Below are 19802 nucleotides of genomic sequence, written 5' to 3'. Positions count from 1 at the left end.
CCACAGATCTCAAGTAGAGGCTGTTAATGTCCTACTTACAGACATGTTCAAAACACTGGGAATACAGGAAGAAGTGAAGGAACAAAAGACATTAGATAAACTATTTAGTTCGCCTCAACGGCAACAAAGGCATTTTCCAGTACACGACACAGTGGAAGAGCTCATTAAAAAAGAGTGGAAAACCCCGGATCGCCGGTTAGCTAAAGATAAAAGAGTAGATACACTCTATCCATTTGCTCAAACACACAAAGACTTATGGGACAACATCCCTAAGGTGGATGCACCAGTTGCCAGATTGGCCAAACGCACTACCATCCCGCTAGAGGACGGAACGTCCTTTAGGGACCCAATGGACAGGAAGGCCGAAAGTTTACTCAAAAACATTTTTGCTTCCTCCACTTCAGCCTTTAAACCCACAATATCCTCGGCTTGCATATCGCGCACGGTAGTCTTATGGCTTGAAGAAGCCCTTACAGCGGTCACAGATGAGTCATTTGACATGCATGGCCAACTATCTAAGATCCTTAACGCGGTCCATTTTCTCTGTGATTCCTCCATGGACACACTACAGCTTCTAGCCAAAACCTCCGCCATGTCAATTGGAGCCAGACGGGCCCTCTGGATGAAGACCTGGAGCGCTGATCCGGCTTCAAAGAAAAATCTGGTAGCTTTACCCTTTACGGGCGCCTCATTATTTGGCCCGGAGTTGGACTCACTTATCAGCAAAATCACAGGCGGGAAAAGTAACTTCCTCCCTCAAGATAAGCGGCTCCCAACCTAAGCGACCCTTTCGTTCCACTAGCTATACCGGTCGTTTCTCCCAGAACTCTAGGCCACAGAACTCATACTCAGGCCCCACAAAGAGCTACCGGCCCAACAAGAAACCATCTTGGAACACACATAGGCGCCCCTTTAAGGGTACGCCAGACAAACCTCAGGACGCATGAAGATCAAGCCCTTCCCGGATCGCAGGAGGCGGTAGGGGGTCGCCTCCTACTCTTCAGGGAGGCATGGCTGTCCTCAACCACAGACAAATGGGTCCACCAACTTGTTTCTTCAGGCTACCGGATCCAATTCCATCACCCCCCCCCCCCCCGGCAAGTTTCTAGAATCAAACCCCCCTCCGACAGCCCAAAAGAGACTGGCACTCAAGCAAGCTATAAACAACATGCTATATGCCAAAGCAATTATACCGGTTCCAATACCAGAAAGAAAAACCGGCTTCTATTCAAATCTTTTTCTAGTCCAAAAAAAGGACGGGTCATTCAGACCAGTACTAGACCTAAAGGCCTTAAACAAATTCCTACGGGTACCATCATTCAAGATGGAATCCCTCCGATCGGTCATAGCCAACGTCCAACAAGGAGATTTTTTCACGGCCATCGACCTTCGGGACGCTTACCTACACGTCCCCATTCACCAGGACCACCAAAAATTCCTACGATTTGCATTCGAAGGAAGACATTTCCAATTTCAAGCCCTTCCGTTCGGCCTGGCCACGGCCCCGCGGGTCTTCACGAAGGTAATGGCGGCCTTAGTGGCCCACATGCGACAAAAAGGACTACACGTTGTCCCTTACCTGGACGACCTCCTGTTACGTGCCCCATCCCACTCCTGTTCACTCGCCGGGACCGACCAATGCATACGCATTCTAGAAGCACATGGGTGGCAAATACACCTCAAAAAGAGTACATTGACCCCTACGCAAACCATTATTTTCTTGGGCGTCCTCTTCGACTCCAACCAACACAAGGTCTTTCTCACAACAGAGAAACAAAGAGGCCTCAAGGCGGCGGCACAACATGCCATAACCTCGAGGGCAGTCACCGCAAGAACTTGCATGCGACTTCTAGGACTGATGACCTCCACGATAGAGGTAGTCCCTTTCGCTCAATTTCATATGCGACCACTACAACTAGACTTCCTAAGACAATGGTCAAGACTTCACTACAACCTCGGAAGCCCGATACGCTTATCCCGTCCCACAAAATGCTCCTTGCGATGGTGGCTCCAACCCAACAAACTCCTAATGGGCAGAACCTGCTCAATCACAGATTGGGTGGTAATTACAACAGACGCCAGCTTACTAGGTTGGGGCGGTGTCTTCGATCACAGGACGGTTCAAGGGAAATGGTCCACAGAGGAAGCAAAACTTCACATCAACTTACTAGAAATCCGGGCAGTATACCTATCCATCACCCACTGGGCACAGATCCTGCACGGACGACCGATCAAAATACAGTCAGACAACGCCACCACAGTAGCCTACATCAACCACCAGGGAGGCACAAGTAGCCGTGCCTCCTGGAAGGAAGTATCCCGACTACTGCAATGGGCAGAGGACAACCATTCCCACCTCGCAGCAGTGTACATCCCAGGCCACCTCAACTGGGAGGCGGACTTCCTCAGCCGGAACTTTGTAGACCCAGGGGAATGGTCCCTTCACAAGACAGTGTTCCGACAACTTACATACCGCTGGGGAACACCACAAGTAGACCTTATGGCCTCCCAGTTCAATCACCAGGTCCCTCACTATTGCACCAGATACCGGGATCCACAAGCGTTCGCGATCGATGCAATGACCACCCCTTGGGACTTCGACCTCGTTTACATCTTTCCCCCCATACCCATGATCCACCCAATCCTCCGCAGACTCCTCCAGTTTCAGACGACGGCCATAGTCCTCGCCCCGTTTTGGCCACGAAGAGCGTGGTTCTCCGACCTCCAATCGCTATCAATAGCACCACCTTGGAGGCTCCCTCTGAGACCGGATCACCTACTCCAGGGCAAATTCCTCCACCCTGGGCTGGAAAACCTGGCACTCACGGCATGGCTATTGAGACCGCCATCTGGGAAGGGAAGGGCTTCTCCACCAAGGTAACTTCCACACTTATGAAAGCCTGTAAACCAGTCACCGTTGCATCCTATCACCGAATCTGGAACACTTTCCTCACGCGGTGCACAGAGACGCAGCACAATACTTCCAGTTGTCACATTTCCACACTACTGGACTTCCTCCAAGAAGGCCTGGACAAGGGCTTAGGAGTTAACTCTTTAAAGGTACAGGTGTCCGCACTTTCGCTACTCTTTAAACACCAACTTGCAATGCACCCAGATGTCAGAACTTTCATTCAAGCGGCAACACACATTAAGCCTCCATACAAAAACCCAATCCCTCCATGGGATTTGAATCTAGTTCTCCGCGCACTCCAGAACACGCCCTTTGAGCCATTGGCTACAATTGACCTGAAGCTGCTAAAGTGGAAAGTAGCCTTCTTAGTAGCAATCTCTTCGGCCAGGCGCACCTCGCAACTAGGGGCCTTGTCCCATAAGACTCCATTCTGTATTTTCCATAAGGACAAAGTAGTACTCCGAACTCCTCCTACATTCATGCCGAAGGTCGCCTTAGCCTTTCACCTTAATCAGGAGATCGTCCTCCCATCTCTCCGTCCCAAGCCGTCCTCTCCACAGGAACGACTTCTCCACAACCTGGACGTAGTAAGGGCACTAAAGTTCTATATCCATAGGACGGCAGACTTCCGCAAGTCAGACTCCTTATTTGTCCTATATGGTCCCCAACGCAAGGGCACTAAGGCATCCAAAGCATCTATCGCCCGCTGGATCAAAAGCCTAATTACTCTCACCTACAGAGACAAAGGCTTACCTATTCCGTTCAAGACCTCAGCACACACTACCAGAGCCCTCAGCACTTCATAGGCACTGGCCAATGCAGCATCTGCTGAACAGTTATGCAAAGCGGCCACATGGTCATCGATACATACCTTCACAAAGTTTTACAAGTTCCACGTTTATTCATCGGCGGAAGCAGCCTTCGGCCGCAAAGTACTTCAATCCGCAGTGAGAGCTTAACGCTCACTCTCAGTTGCCATGTTAGAGCACCTATAGACTTCTGTTGTTTTGACTGTTCTAGGTGTTTACCTGTTCCTTCTCCTACTCTCTAAGTATCCCACCCTCTCTTACTGCTTTGGGACGAACCCACTAGTGCCTGTGCTGCCTAGGGACGACCGAGAAAAGAGGAATTGGTTACTCACCGATAAAGCCTTTTCTCGGAGTCCCGTCACGGTAGCACAGGGAGTCCAACCCCTTTTTTCTTTTTTCTATAGTATAAGCTGTGCTAGCCGTAACTGTTGGAGGTGGGGCTAATGTAGGGATATGGGAGGGGAGTTAGGGGACAGGCCCTAGTCTTCTTTTTTTCTTGCTATCCTGCCTCCTAAAGGGAAGACTGCATTAACCCACTAGTGCCTGTGCTGCCGTGACGGGACTCCGAGAAAAGGCTTTATCGGTGAGTAAACAAATCCTCTTTTCTGTTGGTTAAGTATTCATTTTGGGGGTATAGTTTTCCTTTAAACCCATTCGAGGTCTTACTAACATGCAAAGTGTTGAGGCAAAATGTGACTTCCTTCCCAAAATTCAGATTGGTGTGATTTTTTTTTTGTGAAGTTTTATTTTAAGCAAAATATAACTGGGAATTCTTTTATCCTTAGAATAGAATTACCAGTGATTATAAATTTAAATCATAATAAGTCTTCACAAGTACTCACAAGCTTATGTAACCCCTATTTGGCTGTGAAAACAGGAAATACCAGCTAGATAGACTTTAGAGCATGGGGTACATAGGACTCTAAAAGGCCGTGACACACGGGGAGATTGATCGTGCCACGACAAATCTCCATTGTCGTGGGTGACTAATCTCCCCGCAAAGCCATCCCACTGGCAAGAATGTAAGTCGCCGGTGGGATGGCATACGCGGTGCCACGGTTTGCCGAAATCGCCGAAGTTTCCTCTCAAGGCAACTTCAGCAAATCACAGCGCTGTGTATGCCATCCCACCGGTGACTTAAATTCTAGTTGGTGGGATGGCACTGCGGGGAGATTAGTCGCCTGCGACAACGGAGATTGTCTGGCCCTAACACACAAGAGGGGCTTTCGCTATGTGGAAATATCAAAGGGGTGTAGACAAACTACAACTCACTTAGGCAGCGTGCAAATGAAAGAATGGACACCAGAAGGTTCTTTTGCAGTATAACAGAACTGAACTTGTTTATTTGTCCAAGACAAATGCAATACTCACTCAGAGGATTAAGCAGGTAAGGGCACAAAGTGTAAAAAGGTATTGTGTCCGCTGTTTTATCCCACCTCAGCACAGTATGGACAGGGCAAAGACAGCCAAACAGCACAACACCACTGTGGAGAGTAGTCTGGATAAGTATCTTGTATCCTTAGGATGTGTACCATGGTGGTCATGGATCCCAAACAGCCGACGGTGGTTCAGGGATAGGAACTAACCTGATACCTGTGTCTTGACTGTGGTCCTACACTAAGGCAACAGTGCCTGTAGAGGAGAATACTACCAGCTAATTTCTCCTGGTTGAAGCCATATAAATAAACTAACTATCTCATTTTCCTAGAACTTGCTATGAAAGATGTTATCCTGCTCTTGCTAACCCTCATTCATGGGGTGCCTGTTCCCTGACTTCACTAGAGTTTAGATGGTTCTCTAGGGTAGATGGCTTACTGGGGGCCTTGTTGATCCCAGGCTCAGTGGAAATTCCAATTGAGTTAAGCAGCCAAAGAGGGAGATCCACCCCCATCTCTACGAGCCCTTAGAGTGTTGCCTATTTAAAACTATAGTATCAAATTGACAGACTGGCTACATGTTAATACTGTATGTGTACTGGCTGTATCCTGAGTGACTGGGGTAAAGTAAAGAAGAAGTAGTAAAATAGAAATCAGGAATTAATTGACAACCATATGCATTTGACAAGAATTTTTCATGGCTGTTTGTAATAATCTTATCGTTATTTGCCTGTGATATTATATATCTTTGTCAGCACAGCCAATATGGCAGCACAGCTAATAAGAGCAAAACAATAAACAATGTTTTAGTGAATATTTTGAAATGTGTGAAGTGAATGTGACCCATACTAATAAACTGGAAATTTTGATTGGCTGCACTAAGATGTGGATAAAGATAATAAAGCCTATCCATTTACAAAAAAACAATTGATTTTCACTGTTTGTATAGCCAGCACATGCTGTGGGCAGCTTTCATTTATTAATTGATGATCATACAGTTACTTTAGCCTATTTCCTGCATGAACTGTGCCTGAGCATATGAATCTGGAGTATGTTAAAGGATGTTTGCAAATGAAATAGCAACAGTGTCTTCACCTGCACTTTAATTAGTATGTCTCAAGTAAATAAAACACAGTAAGATGTTAAAAAAAAAGTTTTATCACAGCTAATTGAATCCAGATGTTTGTATTGCTTGATTAGGCTCATTTTCTTTATGTGGTTAATTGGATTTTAGTGCAGTCATAGAATTTAATATGCAGCAATTCTAATATACTGCAAATGTGTCTTGTAGTAGTAAACTGCTGCTGCCATAATATATAGGCATTATACAAATTCCAGGTTAAAGAGATGGTGTTAGCCTGTGTTGAACTGAAAGCAGTAGCTTAGGCCCCTCACAAGCTGGGTATGTAATGTCAATCATATATGTTAATTTTTCAGATAAGGCTTTGTACATGTGTAGCCAAATTTTACACAATCTACATTATCCTATTTGTCATTCATAAAGAAAATCTGTTCATCACAAATCTATTCATCACAAGACATATGATACAAATATATATATATATATGTACTGTATATATATAAAGGTCCCAGAGAGACCAAAACATCACGTTGGCTGTATATGCACACTTCCCGGTGTTGTCGTTTTTTTCTAAACATTGTATCATAGTTTTACCGTGCACCCAGGTATAGAACTGAAGCAGAGTGCCGCCCTAATGTTTTGCATAGAAAATCCCGGTGTTGTCGTTTTTTTCTAAACATTGTATCATAGTTTTACCGTGCACCCAGGTATAGAACTAAAGCAGAGTGCCGCCCTAATGATTTTATATGTGTATATATATATATTAGGGATGCACCAAATCCACTATTTTGGTATTCGGGCAATCCAAAAATCCTTCATAAAAACTTTTGCCGAATACCAAACGGAACCCTAATTTACATATGCAAACAAGTTAGTGGAAGGGTGACAGAGAACTGTGTGCTTTGCATGCAGTGAAAATTTTTCAACTTTCTTGTCTATGTGACAAAAAAGTCAGGTGATTTTAAGGATTTGGTTCAGCCAGGCACATGTATTCAGCCAAAATGAATGTATATACATGTACACACACAAAATATTCAGTTTAAAGATTTAGTTAAGATTCATCTCCATCTGTTGGCTGAAGGTGAGATTGCAATACATGTGTTTTTGATCATTTTATTACCCGCTGTAGTCCCTGTTTGAACACCCCCCTGGATTGTGATGCATTAACAAGATACAATTACACCGGGTGGGGAAAATAAACATGGTGCTTTTTGTACAACCATGCATCTAGTTTTACTCAAGGCTGCTTCCCAAGTATAACAGTGGGAATGTTGAAAAAGAGAGGCCTGGAGTAAATACCTAGATCAGGGTGTCATAGCATAGAGATGGTACTGGAATTCATACAACTGAATCAGTTTCCCTAGGGATGTGATATTGAATGAGAAGAGCTGGGCAGTTAAAGCAGAGCATTGAGAAATGCAAACAGAGGGTGAAAAGGAAGCAAAGCAGAAAAAGGACAATTTAAATAAAGCTAGTGGGTGAAGAAGTGTTTCATTGACAGGGGAAAAATCTAAAAAGATGTACCTTTAGATGCTTCACTTAGCCAAATGCTAAATTCTCTACAAGGGATTTTTCTAAATACCCAAATAAATCATGTATTCAGTTAATTCCCATAGGCTTTGCTAGGAGAAGGTTGATGGCTATTTTAGCTATTAGTGGGTGAAAGTTCAGATTGCAGATCAAATAGGGAGCAAAGAGGAGATACTGTCCAAGGTGTAAGCAAGGCTTTCCAGCATTTTTTATCCAAATAAAGTAGAAAAAACTGCATGGTAATTAGAAAGCTAGCATCAAGGTTGTTTTTAAAATGGGAGTAATTAGTGCTTGTTGAATATGGAAGAAATACCAGAGGAAAAGTAAAATATGTGAGTCAGATCAAGGCAAAGTGTACTGGAAAGTGGGCAGAGAAGATGAGGGGCTCATTTATCAACACTGGGCAAATTTGAACCTTGGCAGTAACCCATAGCAACCAATCAGTGATTATAATGTTTTTATCCAGAAGCAGGTAAATCAATGCAAGCAAAAGTATGATTCAGTGCCATGGCTTACTGTCTAGGTGCAAATATGTCCAGTGTCTATAACTGAGCCCCATTATGTGGTCAAGGAAGCAGGCTGTTAGGTTAGAGCAAATGAATCTGTGTCTCCCATCATGCTCTGTTTCCAAGATAATTTTTCTCTCCCATACTTTCTTTATTGTCACTTTTATTTTTATGCACCTCGGAATATGTTTTCACCGCATATAAATTTGAACAACAAGCTTAACTTTTACATCTGGGAATTACTTTTTGAGCACTTGCCATAAAAAATATTCTTTCTCTTCTTCTACCATTAAATGTGGTGCCATATGATGATTTATACAGTTCTCTGGTGTTCCCAAGCAAACATATCACCTCTAGGCACTGTTCTTGAGAATCCACGTGGTCTGGCACATAGAAAGTGGGTTTTTGTAAGATGAAGTAGAGAGGTGAGATTGAAATTTAACTAGGGATTTATAACCTATTGGCATCCATAATTATTCCTCATTGTAATTTAAAATTGCTTGTATAATTTTAAAAAGTAGAATTGCTTTTGTACCTCCTTAAAATCAGGACATACAAAATATGCGTGCTGAACAGCTAATGTATAGTTAACATATATCCCTAGTGTATGGTTCTTCTGAAGGCATTGCAGTCTACAGTGTATATCTAAATTTATTGGTAATCAACCAAGCAGGATGTGGATTTAATATGTGCCTAGTTTTAAAGTTGTAATGAAAAACAATTTAATTTAATAGTTCTGAATAATAAAGTTCATGTGCATTTCCAATACTTATCTAGGTCTTGTCTACAAATAATGTAGAGTTATAGTTTAATTGGGAGTTATAGTTTAATTGTACCTGTGATACCTATATGCATATCACTAATTCAAAAATTGCTCATTATCTTATTACTAAACTTTCAAGGATATCAATAACTTCATGAATTGTAATAGGCAGAGTGTACCGGCCTGCTATTGTGTTGGTAAAGGTCATAGGAAAAACACAGTAAAATACAAAGTGTGACACAGCCCAACAACAGTTTAAGAAATTGTATTCCAGCTCTCAGTTTTATCACTGCAATTATTATTAACCACGCATTAAGAAACTGACAAGTACATAGCCTGTTTCAGTTAGTCATGCTTTTGCACAGGTCATCTCCATGACTGTGGCCATAAACAGGCAGATTTAAGATACCGATTTGAGTCCTTTAGACTGATTCAGTAGCTTATCTCCCCCATGGGCCTCCCCGAACAATATCTGGCTGAAAATCTTCCAGGTTTCGATCAGGCAGGCTTGAATTTCCCATTGAATTGGGGACCACATCACTCGTAGGCCAAGCCTAGTGTGGTCCAGTCAGTGTGTGAATTTTTGTTTTTACAGTGATTCAATTTTTTTTGTGCTGAATCAAGCAAACTTAAATTCCAAAGCTTCAATGTTCAAGCATGAAAAACTTGAATGTAAATATTCAGCTTCTAAAATCTGGCGAGCTCACACAGAAGTCATTGGGAGTTTTTCAGTTTAAGTTTTTCAAATTTTTTAAAAGTTGGTAGACATAGTGAAAACGTTTGGGTAGATTGTGATTTTGCTGTGTTCAAGTTTTTTTTAACATTTGATTGTTTGAGTTTTTGAGATTAAAATTCTCTAATAAATAGGCACACATTAGAGTTTGGTAAATTTTAGAGTCTTTTCAAATTAGGAAAAAAATAAATAAATCACAAATCTGAAATTTGTTAAACAGGCCCCCCTTTGTCCAGCTCCAGTTTGGTCCCATAAATGTTCTTCATATAGATTATATTTGTCATTTGGGGAAGTAGTTAGTGTTATAACGCAGCATTTAACAGCAATTTTTACACCAAAATTCTTCACTCCTGAATTTGTCCCACTCACAATTCTAGAGTTATGTTTGGCCATTAGTCTGTTGTAAAAAAACACACCTTTATAAAAATGCTAATTAGTTCTTGATTATTTCTGTGATTGTGATACATGTAGTTAATTGATTCTTTATGACAACAATACAGTTTTTTAAAATATGGCTTGTATTTTATAACGTTATTCACGGTTATTAATGTGGCGAGGCGAACATTCCACAAATGCACATGTGCGCGGGGGGGGGGGGGGTTGGTGGTTGGGGGGCACAAATAGGGGCGGCCTTGTGGTGCCACGATGACAAATCTGGAGCTGTACAAACATTATCCTTTGTTAAATATGGTTGTATAACCATATAGACAGCTAGAACAGCTTTTTTGTGTTCTATATCTAAGTGATTGACATCCTTTCACATGCATTTCACTTTTTGTCAAAATACTAAATTACTCATCAAAGTATTCCTCAATAACTTTATTCCCTCCCACTGTCATCAACAACAAATTCACGGGTCTGGAGTTACTATCTCCTGCTGAGATCTGATCTGCTAATGGTCTAATCCTCTGCTGTCTGGACCAGTGTTGCTTACTATAACCATGTCTCCACTCCAGATAATAGCTCCTAAGTATAAACAAAATGCTACTGCAAGGATCCTTCAAATTTCTCCTCACCACAGTTTCTTCCAAAATCTATTCTGGATTCTTGTTAAATTCCATGTTTAATATAAAATTCTTATGTCATTGTTAGTTGCAAGGACACTAAGTGCATTACAGGATCTGCTGTCCAATATGCTCTTATGTTCTTGTTAAACAATACTTCCTGGTCACATCATCAATGCCAAATAACACCTAGGATCCTATTATTTTGCAGTACTCAGTCACTATAACTCCTTTCACCTCAGTACTGATTAGTCAGTATTATAATCTTGTTTTGAAAAGGGAGCAGTAAATATATAAAGGTTTTTATCTTTGATAAAGCTTTTTTGAAATTGTATCCGCTGTCCTGGAGTTCGATGAGTGCATGCTGTTTTGTGCTGGCTATTGAAGTATTATAATCATGTTTTGAAAAGGAAGCAGTACATATATAAAGTGGCTGCACTTTTGCCAGACTTTGTCCTACTCATTCTGTGTTGTAGCAAGGAAGGTCTGCAAAAAGAGAGAGAAAGCTTCAGGAGAAACAGAAGAAGCTAAATGCAAGCGGCAAGTAAAAGGTGAACCTCAATGGAACACTTGTTAAGATTTTTCAGGACTGTCACTTGTCAAGTGGGGCTTCCCAGCTGGTCAGATATAGACAAGTTGAATTTTTTTGTAAAGTCACTGCTTGCCGTTAGACCATTTGTATACTTATTAACATTCCCAAATTCTTATAGTAGAGAGGCAGAATTTCTGAAGAGCCAAGGCAGGACCCACTGTAGCAAAAGGCATTATTTAGGCTGTTTTCTTTAGATTTCACTTGCTGTTAATAGACCACACTGAACGTTGAGCATTTTTACTAGCAACCTTTTCTGGGTTGACTACATTTTAGTTGTTTCACCTATTTAATCCAAGACCAGAAAATATTTTCTGTCAACACTGTGATCTGGACTGGGATTGTGAAGGCCTTTGTAGGAGGCCTCAGATCTGTGTTTTCTATTCACACATGCTCACTTCCAGCTGTTGTCATTGAAATCCCACATAATCTCTTGGGGTCAGAGGGCAGTCATCCATGACTGCTGCTGTTAAAAGGTTATGCTGATTTCTGTTGTCAAATATTGCCTCTTTTCTCTTTCTCAATCACTCCCATTTTTTTTTTCTACAAGAAAGATCCAGCCTAGAATTGTATTACATGAATTTAAAGTCTTAGAAGTGTTCTCTCATTGTAGTAACACGACATGCCCTGGATGGGATAATTGATTCTCTTATATACCGCAAAGAAAGTTCTACTACTAGCGGAATGCATTTTGCATTGGCTCTGGGTGCAAAGTTTGCAAAACAACCATTCAGAGACATCAATAGCTGTTTGCATATATTCAGTATCAGAATCATATTTCAGCACTCATTATAGTGAGGTGGTAAGTATTAATTGTATTTAGTCTGAATGCTAAAAAAGAAGTGGTTTACTCCAATTAAAGCTTTATGGCTTTCATTAGAGTAAAATGCATTTCCTGCGTCTGTGGTGTTTTGTGTGATAGACATCTCAAGCATTTTATTGCTAAGTGTTTATGTGGAAACAGCATTTTAAATCACTTACGAGCGCCACTTAGGCCAATATTATTGTCTATTTTTAACAACATTGGCTCAGCATTGGTCCAAACATTTCTTGGATATGTTTGGAAGTCTGATTGGTGGATGGTTGCTTTTGAAGCTGCCTACATGGACTGGATGCCAATAGACCACCTTTGATTAATAGAAATATTGGCACAGGACTATGATCAATTTAGGTCAAGGTTGAATTCTCAGTGGATGACTTATAAGCAACAAAAAAACACAGAGTGAGCTTATATGGCCAGGGGCGCTAATGGAGCAGATGCTCTCATCTCAAAATATTATACTTTTTGGATCATCAGTTTGTAACAATATAAGTAATGTTTGGGGTGATGGTGTTATTTTTACAACATATACTTTTCATCTTTGCAAGAGGTTCAAACCATGCACATATATATATATATATATATAATATATTTGAACACAGTGAATGTTACAAAAAGTATGATCTGACTATAGAAATTTAACCAGTTATTTAGAGGATAATGGTTATGATGAGCTCAATCACAGATTATTTTGACTTCATCAAAAGCCACAAATTTTATAAGAGAACCATCTGCCTAGGATTTTAATTAGAAGAATCGTTGTGTTTTCTCCTTCTTGTTTATCTCTTTATTGTAATAATTTTGGAATATAGCAGCGTATAATAAGAACATAAAAGTAATTAGAGGATTAACAGATTTGTACATCCAAAAGAAACATGTATTTCAAAGCTTCATTGTTCTACATTTTATGAGTACAATGCTATAAACTAGGGAATACCCTCAGAAATAATTGTTGTCACAAAGGATATTTCATGTAATAAAGAGAAGGCTCACTATGTCTTGTAAAAGCAATGCATTCAAGGTGCTTGCGTGTCTGTATGTGCCTGCAAGCTCAAATGTGTGTTTAACAGCTGTTATTGTACAATTTCCCCTGGGTAACCTTAGTTTTGGAAAGTTCTTTACAATTTGATTTGTTGGAACACTTTTATAGATAATCCTGATCAGATGTTACTTAAGAAAACAGCTTTTAAACTATCAAGGAACGGAGTACTCCTTGAAGGAAAACTAGATTCTCTGCATTTGTTTCATGTGTTAACAGTCATTAGAGGTTATTCAAGGTAACTGTTTATTAAAGCAAGGTTTTCTATTCCAGATTTCCTGGTAAATTGCTTATGCATTAAGGAATCTTCCAGGTGCAGATACGTTATCCTTTTTGTGTATTCATGCTCCAAACCACACAATAACTCAGAGCGAGGAGAGCTTTTGCGTATTGGATTTATAGTTCTTATCCATTTATAAAAATCAATAATCTGTTAACTGTTGTTTTAAAAATGTAACAATAACCATTACATAGTTAAGTATTAATTACTATATTTGCATTCTCGTTGCAGGTCATTTGGGCTTCCAGGACAGTTTTGTCACATCAGGTGTTTTCAGTGTTACTGAACTTGTACGAGTATCACAAAGTAAGTAAAACATTAAAAATGTTGTACTTCAGCAATTTTTTGGACATGCTGGTGTTTACAACTCATCTAAAATTGTTATTGATGATATTTACAGTTTTGCACATTTTATGGTTTAAAGTCTGTCTAAATTTTTTTGTGAATCTTTATAGCATCCCTACCTTGATATCAAATTACTTACAAATTAAAAGCAAAAGCTATTTTTTTTATACTTTACAAGAGTTGCATAGTTTTACTATTACATTGGTGTGATTCCTCTATAACCAGCATTTGCAACAGTACCATTTGTGAAAAATAGGGGTGATGTTTCTAATATTATCTATGTACAATTTACTTACTTACCTTTTTGGTGTAAAAGATAAGACAACACTTTTATTATATATACAACTTTAAACATCATGAATGTTTCGTGAATATAATATGCCATTCTTTGGATATGTAGGAAAAAATTACATTAAAATGCTAACAAAGTGTGTAAATATTTTCCATCTATTGACAGTGACAACAACCTTTTGGGACTGTATTTCAGTATAATACTTAAAATGCATTCTCTGCATGAACAGTAAGGAGGAACTGCCTTTTCCTCTTCTAATCTATGTTGGCCCCGGGTTTTTAACTTTTTGGCTCAGTTGCAGAAACCCTGGCCTGCCACCATATCCCCCCACCTCCCAAAATCTATCTGTTCCCAAAGTTAATCTCCCATAATGCAGAGCAGTTCAGCTGGGGTTTCAGCTGCCAGATTGACCACTTTACCTCTTCCCCAGCTTGGACTGCGCTGATCACCAGCCAGGTGCATGTGCAATAGCTAGGGCCATGGGTTGGCATCCAGTGCACCAATCAGTTCCGGCCAAGCTGGGAATGGACACAATAGCTATTTGAGAAATGGTGCAATGAGCCAATACACCTCACTTCTTTTTTATCTTTTTTTTCTAGCTTCAAACTTTGAAAATCAGAATATTCTGTGCACAATTGATTTTAAAGCTGCGGAATATGTTGGCACTTTATAAATAAATATTAATAATAAAATAAATAATAATAAAGCTATGGAAAAGACCCTTTCTCTAGCATTTTACATAAATGTCAAAGATGAAATATATGGCATTGTCTCACTTGTGTGTTTCCTAAATAAAAAAAAAGTGACTCCCGCTGTCTTCAAACTTTGCTTGTAGGATAGATTGGCTTTGACGTCTGCTGGATTCTAGAATTGTCAATATATGTGGTATATGTATATGTGGTATAAGAGATATCACCTACTGATATTTGCCACTATATAAGAGTCAGTATAAGTCTTTACAGCCTTAGTTAGCCATTCAACTTAATGTTTATTACTAACAGTGTATCCATAATATATTTAATTTTGCATTTAAAATTCAACAATATAGAGTATATCATTAGTTATTTTAATTGACTTTTAACAGGGAGGTTCAAGAAATGTTTATTGGATATTTCAAATGTGCTGGTGCGCTTGAGGACATACCTGTGTGCCTTTGCTGTCTCCATATTGGATTAGTAACCAGAGAATACATTTGGACCATTTATCATAAATTGTACCCTGTTTAATACATAACATTAAAATAAATATTTGTATCATTGTTATTTATCCCTTAAATGTTATTTAAATTTAAATAGGATAATTTTATTTATAATCTATTGATGTTCAATTCAACAACAAATGTCCTAAAGGAATAACTTGGAAAAAAATGACATCACCTCTTTTATGTTTCATGAGGAAATCCCTGGCCATTTTTGGGGAAACTGGGCAGGTGTTCAAAGGAAATGAATAAAGGAGTAAAGGAAGTGACCTCATTATGGTCCTGTGTTTTAATTTCAGTAGTATAAAGCAAAGACTCTAGCAGCCACTGTTATTTGGTCAAACTCAGTTAGCATCATGTTGGACTGCCAAGATGTTTTTATTTCTCATTTATACAGGGTTTTTTAATGTGTGCCGGCTTCATTAAATGCTTTGCTTCTTTTTGCATTAGAATTTCTGTAGTTCTCTGTTACTAAACATATATTTAGTAGATAATGTTTAGGTGGGAGTAATATCAAAATTACATAAGAATCATAAAAAAGGGTTAAAAATGATTACAGTTTCATAGAAGCTGATTTTCACCTCTCCCCCCAAATATCATACATAAACCCATAATCCCATTGCCAACATCCCATCATCTACTCTGCTGCACAACAGCCCACAGCAATCACATTCACTTTAATTTCTGCACTTTCTAGATGTCACTGACCTCCTCACATGTCCCCTCCCTTCACATGGTCTATAATTGTGTAGCCTGTGCACTGGTTGTGATAAGATTTACATATGTAATATGTTTGTAATATGTTTTAGGGTTTGGGTTGCTCAATTAATATCATAAAATATACCTTCCAACATTTGAAAACCAGAAAGATGAAAATTGTTATCCACTGTGTACCCACCTATTAGCCACAACCCCCAAATACCATAACCATAAGAAAAACAAAAAAACCCATCCATGCCAGTAAGATCACTGCAAAAATGGATCAATTGAACGTATTGCCTCACCTGCACTTGCACAAGCAGAATACCATAGTGAAATGCACAGCCATCTTTGATTTTCTCTTTTCCCCCTTACTAATGGCAGAGCTGCAAGTCGAACATTTAATCTGTGATCCAGGGACTGTTCTGGACAAAATGAGGACAGTTGGGAATGCCATTAAATAGGATTTGGAATTATTTCTTAGGGTGATAGGTGCCCTTTAAAATGGTCTCTATGGGAGGTGGCCTCCTTCGAATATAGAGATCCAGATAAGAGATCCCTCATATATAAGGTATATTTGCACTCAGTTAAATGTCATGGCATGTACATGGCATGGCAGGTCCAAGTTTGCTGTTAGTTGAGTGTTACACTCAGTAGAAAACTCTAAAGGAAGCTATTCTGCATGGTACACAAAATAGTAATAATTCCCTAATAGTCATGCAAATGTCTGTTAATACCGATATGTTTATAAAGCTAACTCTAGGATTAGTGCAACTGGAATATAAAATATGAAACTTGAAACTGATAAAAAAAACTGCTGTACTATTCTAAACATCTTGAATGCATATACTATGCTACGACTAGTGAAAAAGTCAATTTATTTAATTGCTTTATAATTTATGGCTGGGTTTGAAAAGTGTAACAGCAAATATAATGGTCTCATTGACCTTATATGATGTATAAATATTTGCTCCCAGAACTAATCTTCGTTGTGGAGATGCATCTATAAAATTGTACCTGAAATGATGGAAATTGCTCTTAAAAAAAAAATAGTATAAACATACATGTATTACGGTAAAACACTAACCTGGCTGATATTGAAGCGACTCCTTAAAGTGATATTGAAGTGTTTATATAATATACTTGAAAGCAAATTACATTTGTTTTTACAGTTCATTTTTTGTGTGAGATGTAAAGGAGCATTATACTTACTAACAAAAGTGGCATCATATTTTGTTAAAGAAGAAGGAAAGTTACCAGGTTGTAATCGCCTGATACCCCAGGCCAGTGCTCCTGTTAGCAGAAAACTACACCAGCCTGGGGTTCATGTGTCTGAACGATCCTCTTCCTTCACACATCTATCTTCAGAATCCCAGGTGCAGTAGACTGAATTAGCCGACTTTCTTGTTTACGTTCTCCTCTTCACTCTATTGCTCATGCACAAGAGGTGCAAAGGCAGAAGAAGGAAGAGGATCACTACTTGGTTGCAGGTACCCCTGGTCAATGCGGTTTATCTGCTAACAGGAGCACCAACCCTGGGGTATCATGTAAGTGATTACAATCATTGGGGGGTGCCTAACATTTTGGCTCCCCCCAGTGATTAGACCTTTCCTTCTCCTTTAAAGGGAACCTGTCACCCACACAATAAAAGCTGTATAATAAAAGTCCTTTTCAAATTAAACATGAAACCCAAATGTCTTCTTTTCTTAAAACATTTATACCTGTCATAAATGTATTTAAAATCTGAGCTGACAGTCATATATCACCAGCCTGCCTCTTTTCAATTACATTCAATTTCCATTCAGCACTTCCTAGATGTCACTGCACTCCTCACATTCCCTCCCCTGCACACAATTGTGTAGCCATTGCATGGCCATCAGGTCCTCCATTTTGGCACACACTGTCCAAAAATGTCTCCTGCCTGCTTGCTGTAATTGTGAATTCCAACACTGAAGGTAACACAAATTAAATAATTCATATTCATATTTTGCCCAACTAACATAATAAAAAATGATTTGGCATTATTTCTAAGGGTGACAGTCCCCTGACTGTAATACTCTGTTACAATGATCTCTCTGACTTTCTGCTCTGTGTTAGTGGTACAGAAGACAAAAACACTATTTGCCCCACAACAAAACCACTCCCTGTTTGTACTGATAGTTTGATCTTGCCCATGATCAGGAAATATTGGAGTAAGCAGATTTTGTCAAATGGAAACATGTATTTGTACTTGCAAGGTAGGAAGAAAACTTGATTTGTTTTATCGGCAGTATCAAAAGAGCATTGTGAAGGCCTTAGCTTGAATTTTTATGTACTTTACTATTATTCTGAAATATACTGTAATGTATGTACATGTACACCATGCAGTTCTCTGTATATTTTGTTCTCATCATGGTTTTACTTGCAGACACATATAATTTTAGGATTATATGATTGTAGCAAAAACTAACCTTTAAAGTGTTGTTTTGACATATTGGGAAATGTGTTCCATCCTTGGTACACCACAAAATAGGATTTTATGTTGCCTGCAGCAATATACTGCTGAAGTCAGTCTCAGAAACATACTTAGTAAGGCCTTAAATACCTCGTAAACTCACTCCCTTTGCTTAACTTGTTGGCATTGTAATTGCTCCCTGATATCATAAATATACAACTCAAATGTCAACTGACATATATTCTGTTGTTATGCCAAAGTTTAATTCTGTAAAACATGTCAGACACTGAATATATTATGTTCCCTTTGTAGCACTATTGCAACTTTATTCATCTAAATAAGAATGACCCTTCTGTAACTGGTAATATTTAGTCAGGCTTGTGCCATCTGCCCTTTACATTCGAAAGTTTATGGCTATGGCACACAGGGTATTTTGCTGCTGCAGTGGTAACCTAGTTATGGATATTTTCTGGCTGTACCAAAGTAAGTTCCGTGGGTAAAAACAGAATGTAAGCACACAGTGGACATATTTTGGTGATTTTTTTTTTTTACTTTTATACTTCATATAGAAATGGAGACAGTTGTACGCACCTAAACATGCCTGACCACAGGCACTCTGGGACTAAAACATCGATCTTTGCTTTGATACTGTTACTTTGGATATGCCACTTTGGCAAAGGTTGGTAAGAGCCCAAAACTGCATTACACATCATCAATATGGTTGCTTTAAGTAAGTAAACTACTCTATAAAACTATAACAAGAAAACACATATGGAGGGCAGCTTTTTACCTCCCAGCGGGGATGGCAGTTGCCTAATATATTATCTGCCTAAAATGTGTTCCCTTCCCTATGGAAGTGCTTATTGTCAAGTAAAGTCTGTTGGCAAGGTGGGGCAGATTCTGGTGGTGTTTAATTTAGCATCACTGGGCTGTACAAACTCTGGACATGTAGCTTTATGACATGGATATCCTACAGTTTGTGGGTTTTACTTGTCCAGGAAATGTTCATTAGTTTACAGTTCACATGCTTGGTAACCAGTCAGTGAGGACTGACAGAAAACTAATTTGCTTGCATATTGCCTTGGGGTAGTAATATCTTCAGGTTACACTAATTCAGGAAGTGCAAATGAATAATGTCCCTACACATATTGTCCTAAAATGTGCTACTAAAAAGAACTCTATTTCTGTTTCGGTTTTACAGAAAAAAAAAATTATAATAAAAAATCGCCTCCAGGCAGAGAATGAACAGTTGCAGTGACCTTGCCTTTTGTATGCCATTACACAATTCAATGGCAGTCCACTCAAACCTTGCTTGCGATCAATATCCTATTAAAGCAGCACAAAAAGTCTCCATAAACTTAGTGGTTAGCCATGTTTATAAATGGAACTCAGC

At 39.4% G+C, this 19802-nt stretch overlaps 1 protein-coding gene across 5 annotated transcripts in view; it reads left to right on the top strand.

Moving 5' to 3' along the window:
* nfia (nuclear factor I/A) overlaps positions 1–19802 on the top strand; it is a 246950-nt gene that overhangs the window by 141632 nt on the left and 85516 nt on the right. For all 5 annotated transcript variants that reach the window (XM_031900900.1, XM_004913948.4, XM_002931611.5 and 2 more), the window contains exon 4: positions 13673–13747. In XM_031900900.1, the coding sequence (XP_031756760.1) occupies positions 13673–13747 (75 nt within the window). The remainder of the gene's footprint in view (positions 1–13672; positions 13748–19802) is intronic.

This window comes from Xenopus tropicalis, chromosome 4, assembly GCF_000004195.4.
Source record: "Xenopus tropicalis strain Nigerian chromosome 4, UCB_Xtro_10.0, whole genome shotgun sequence".
Taxonomy (NCBI): Eukaryota; Metazoa; Chordata; class Amphibia; order Anura; family Pipidae; genus Xenopus; species Xenopus tropicalis.
Note: the sequence above shows the minus strand (reverse complement) of the source record. Positions and strands in the feature narration are given on the sequence as shown.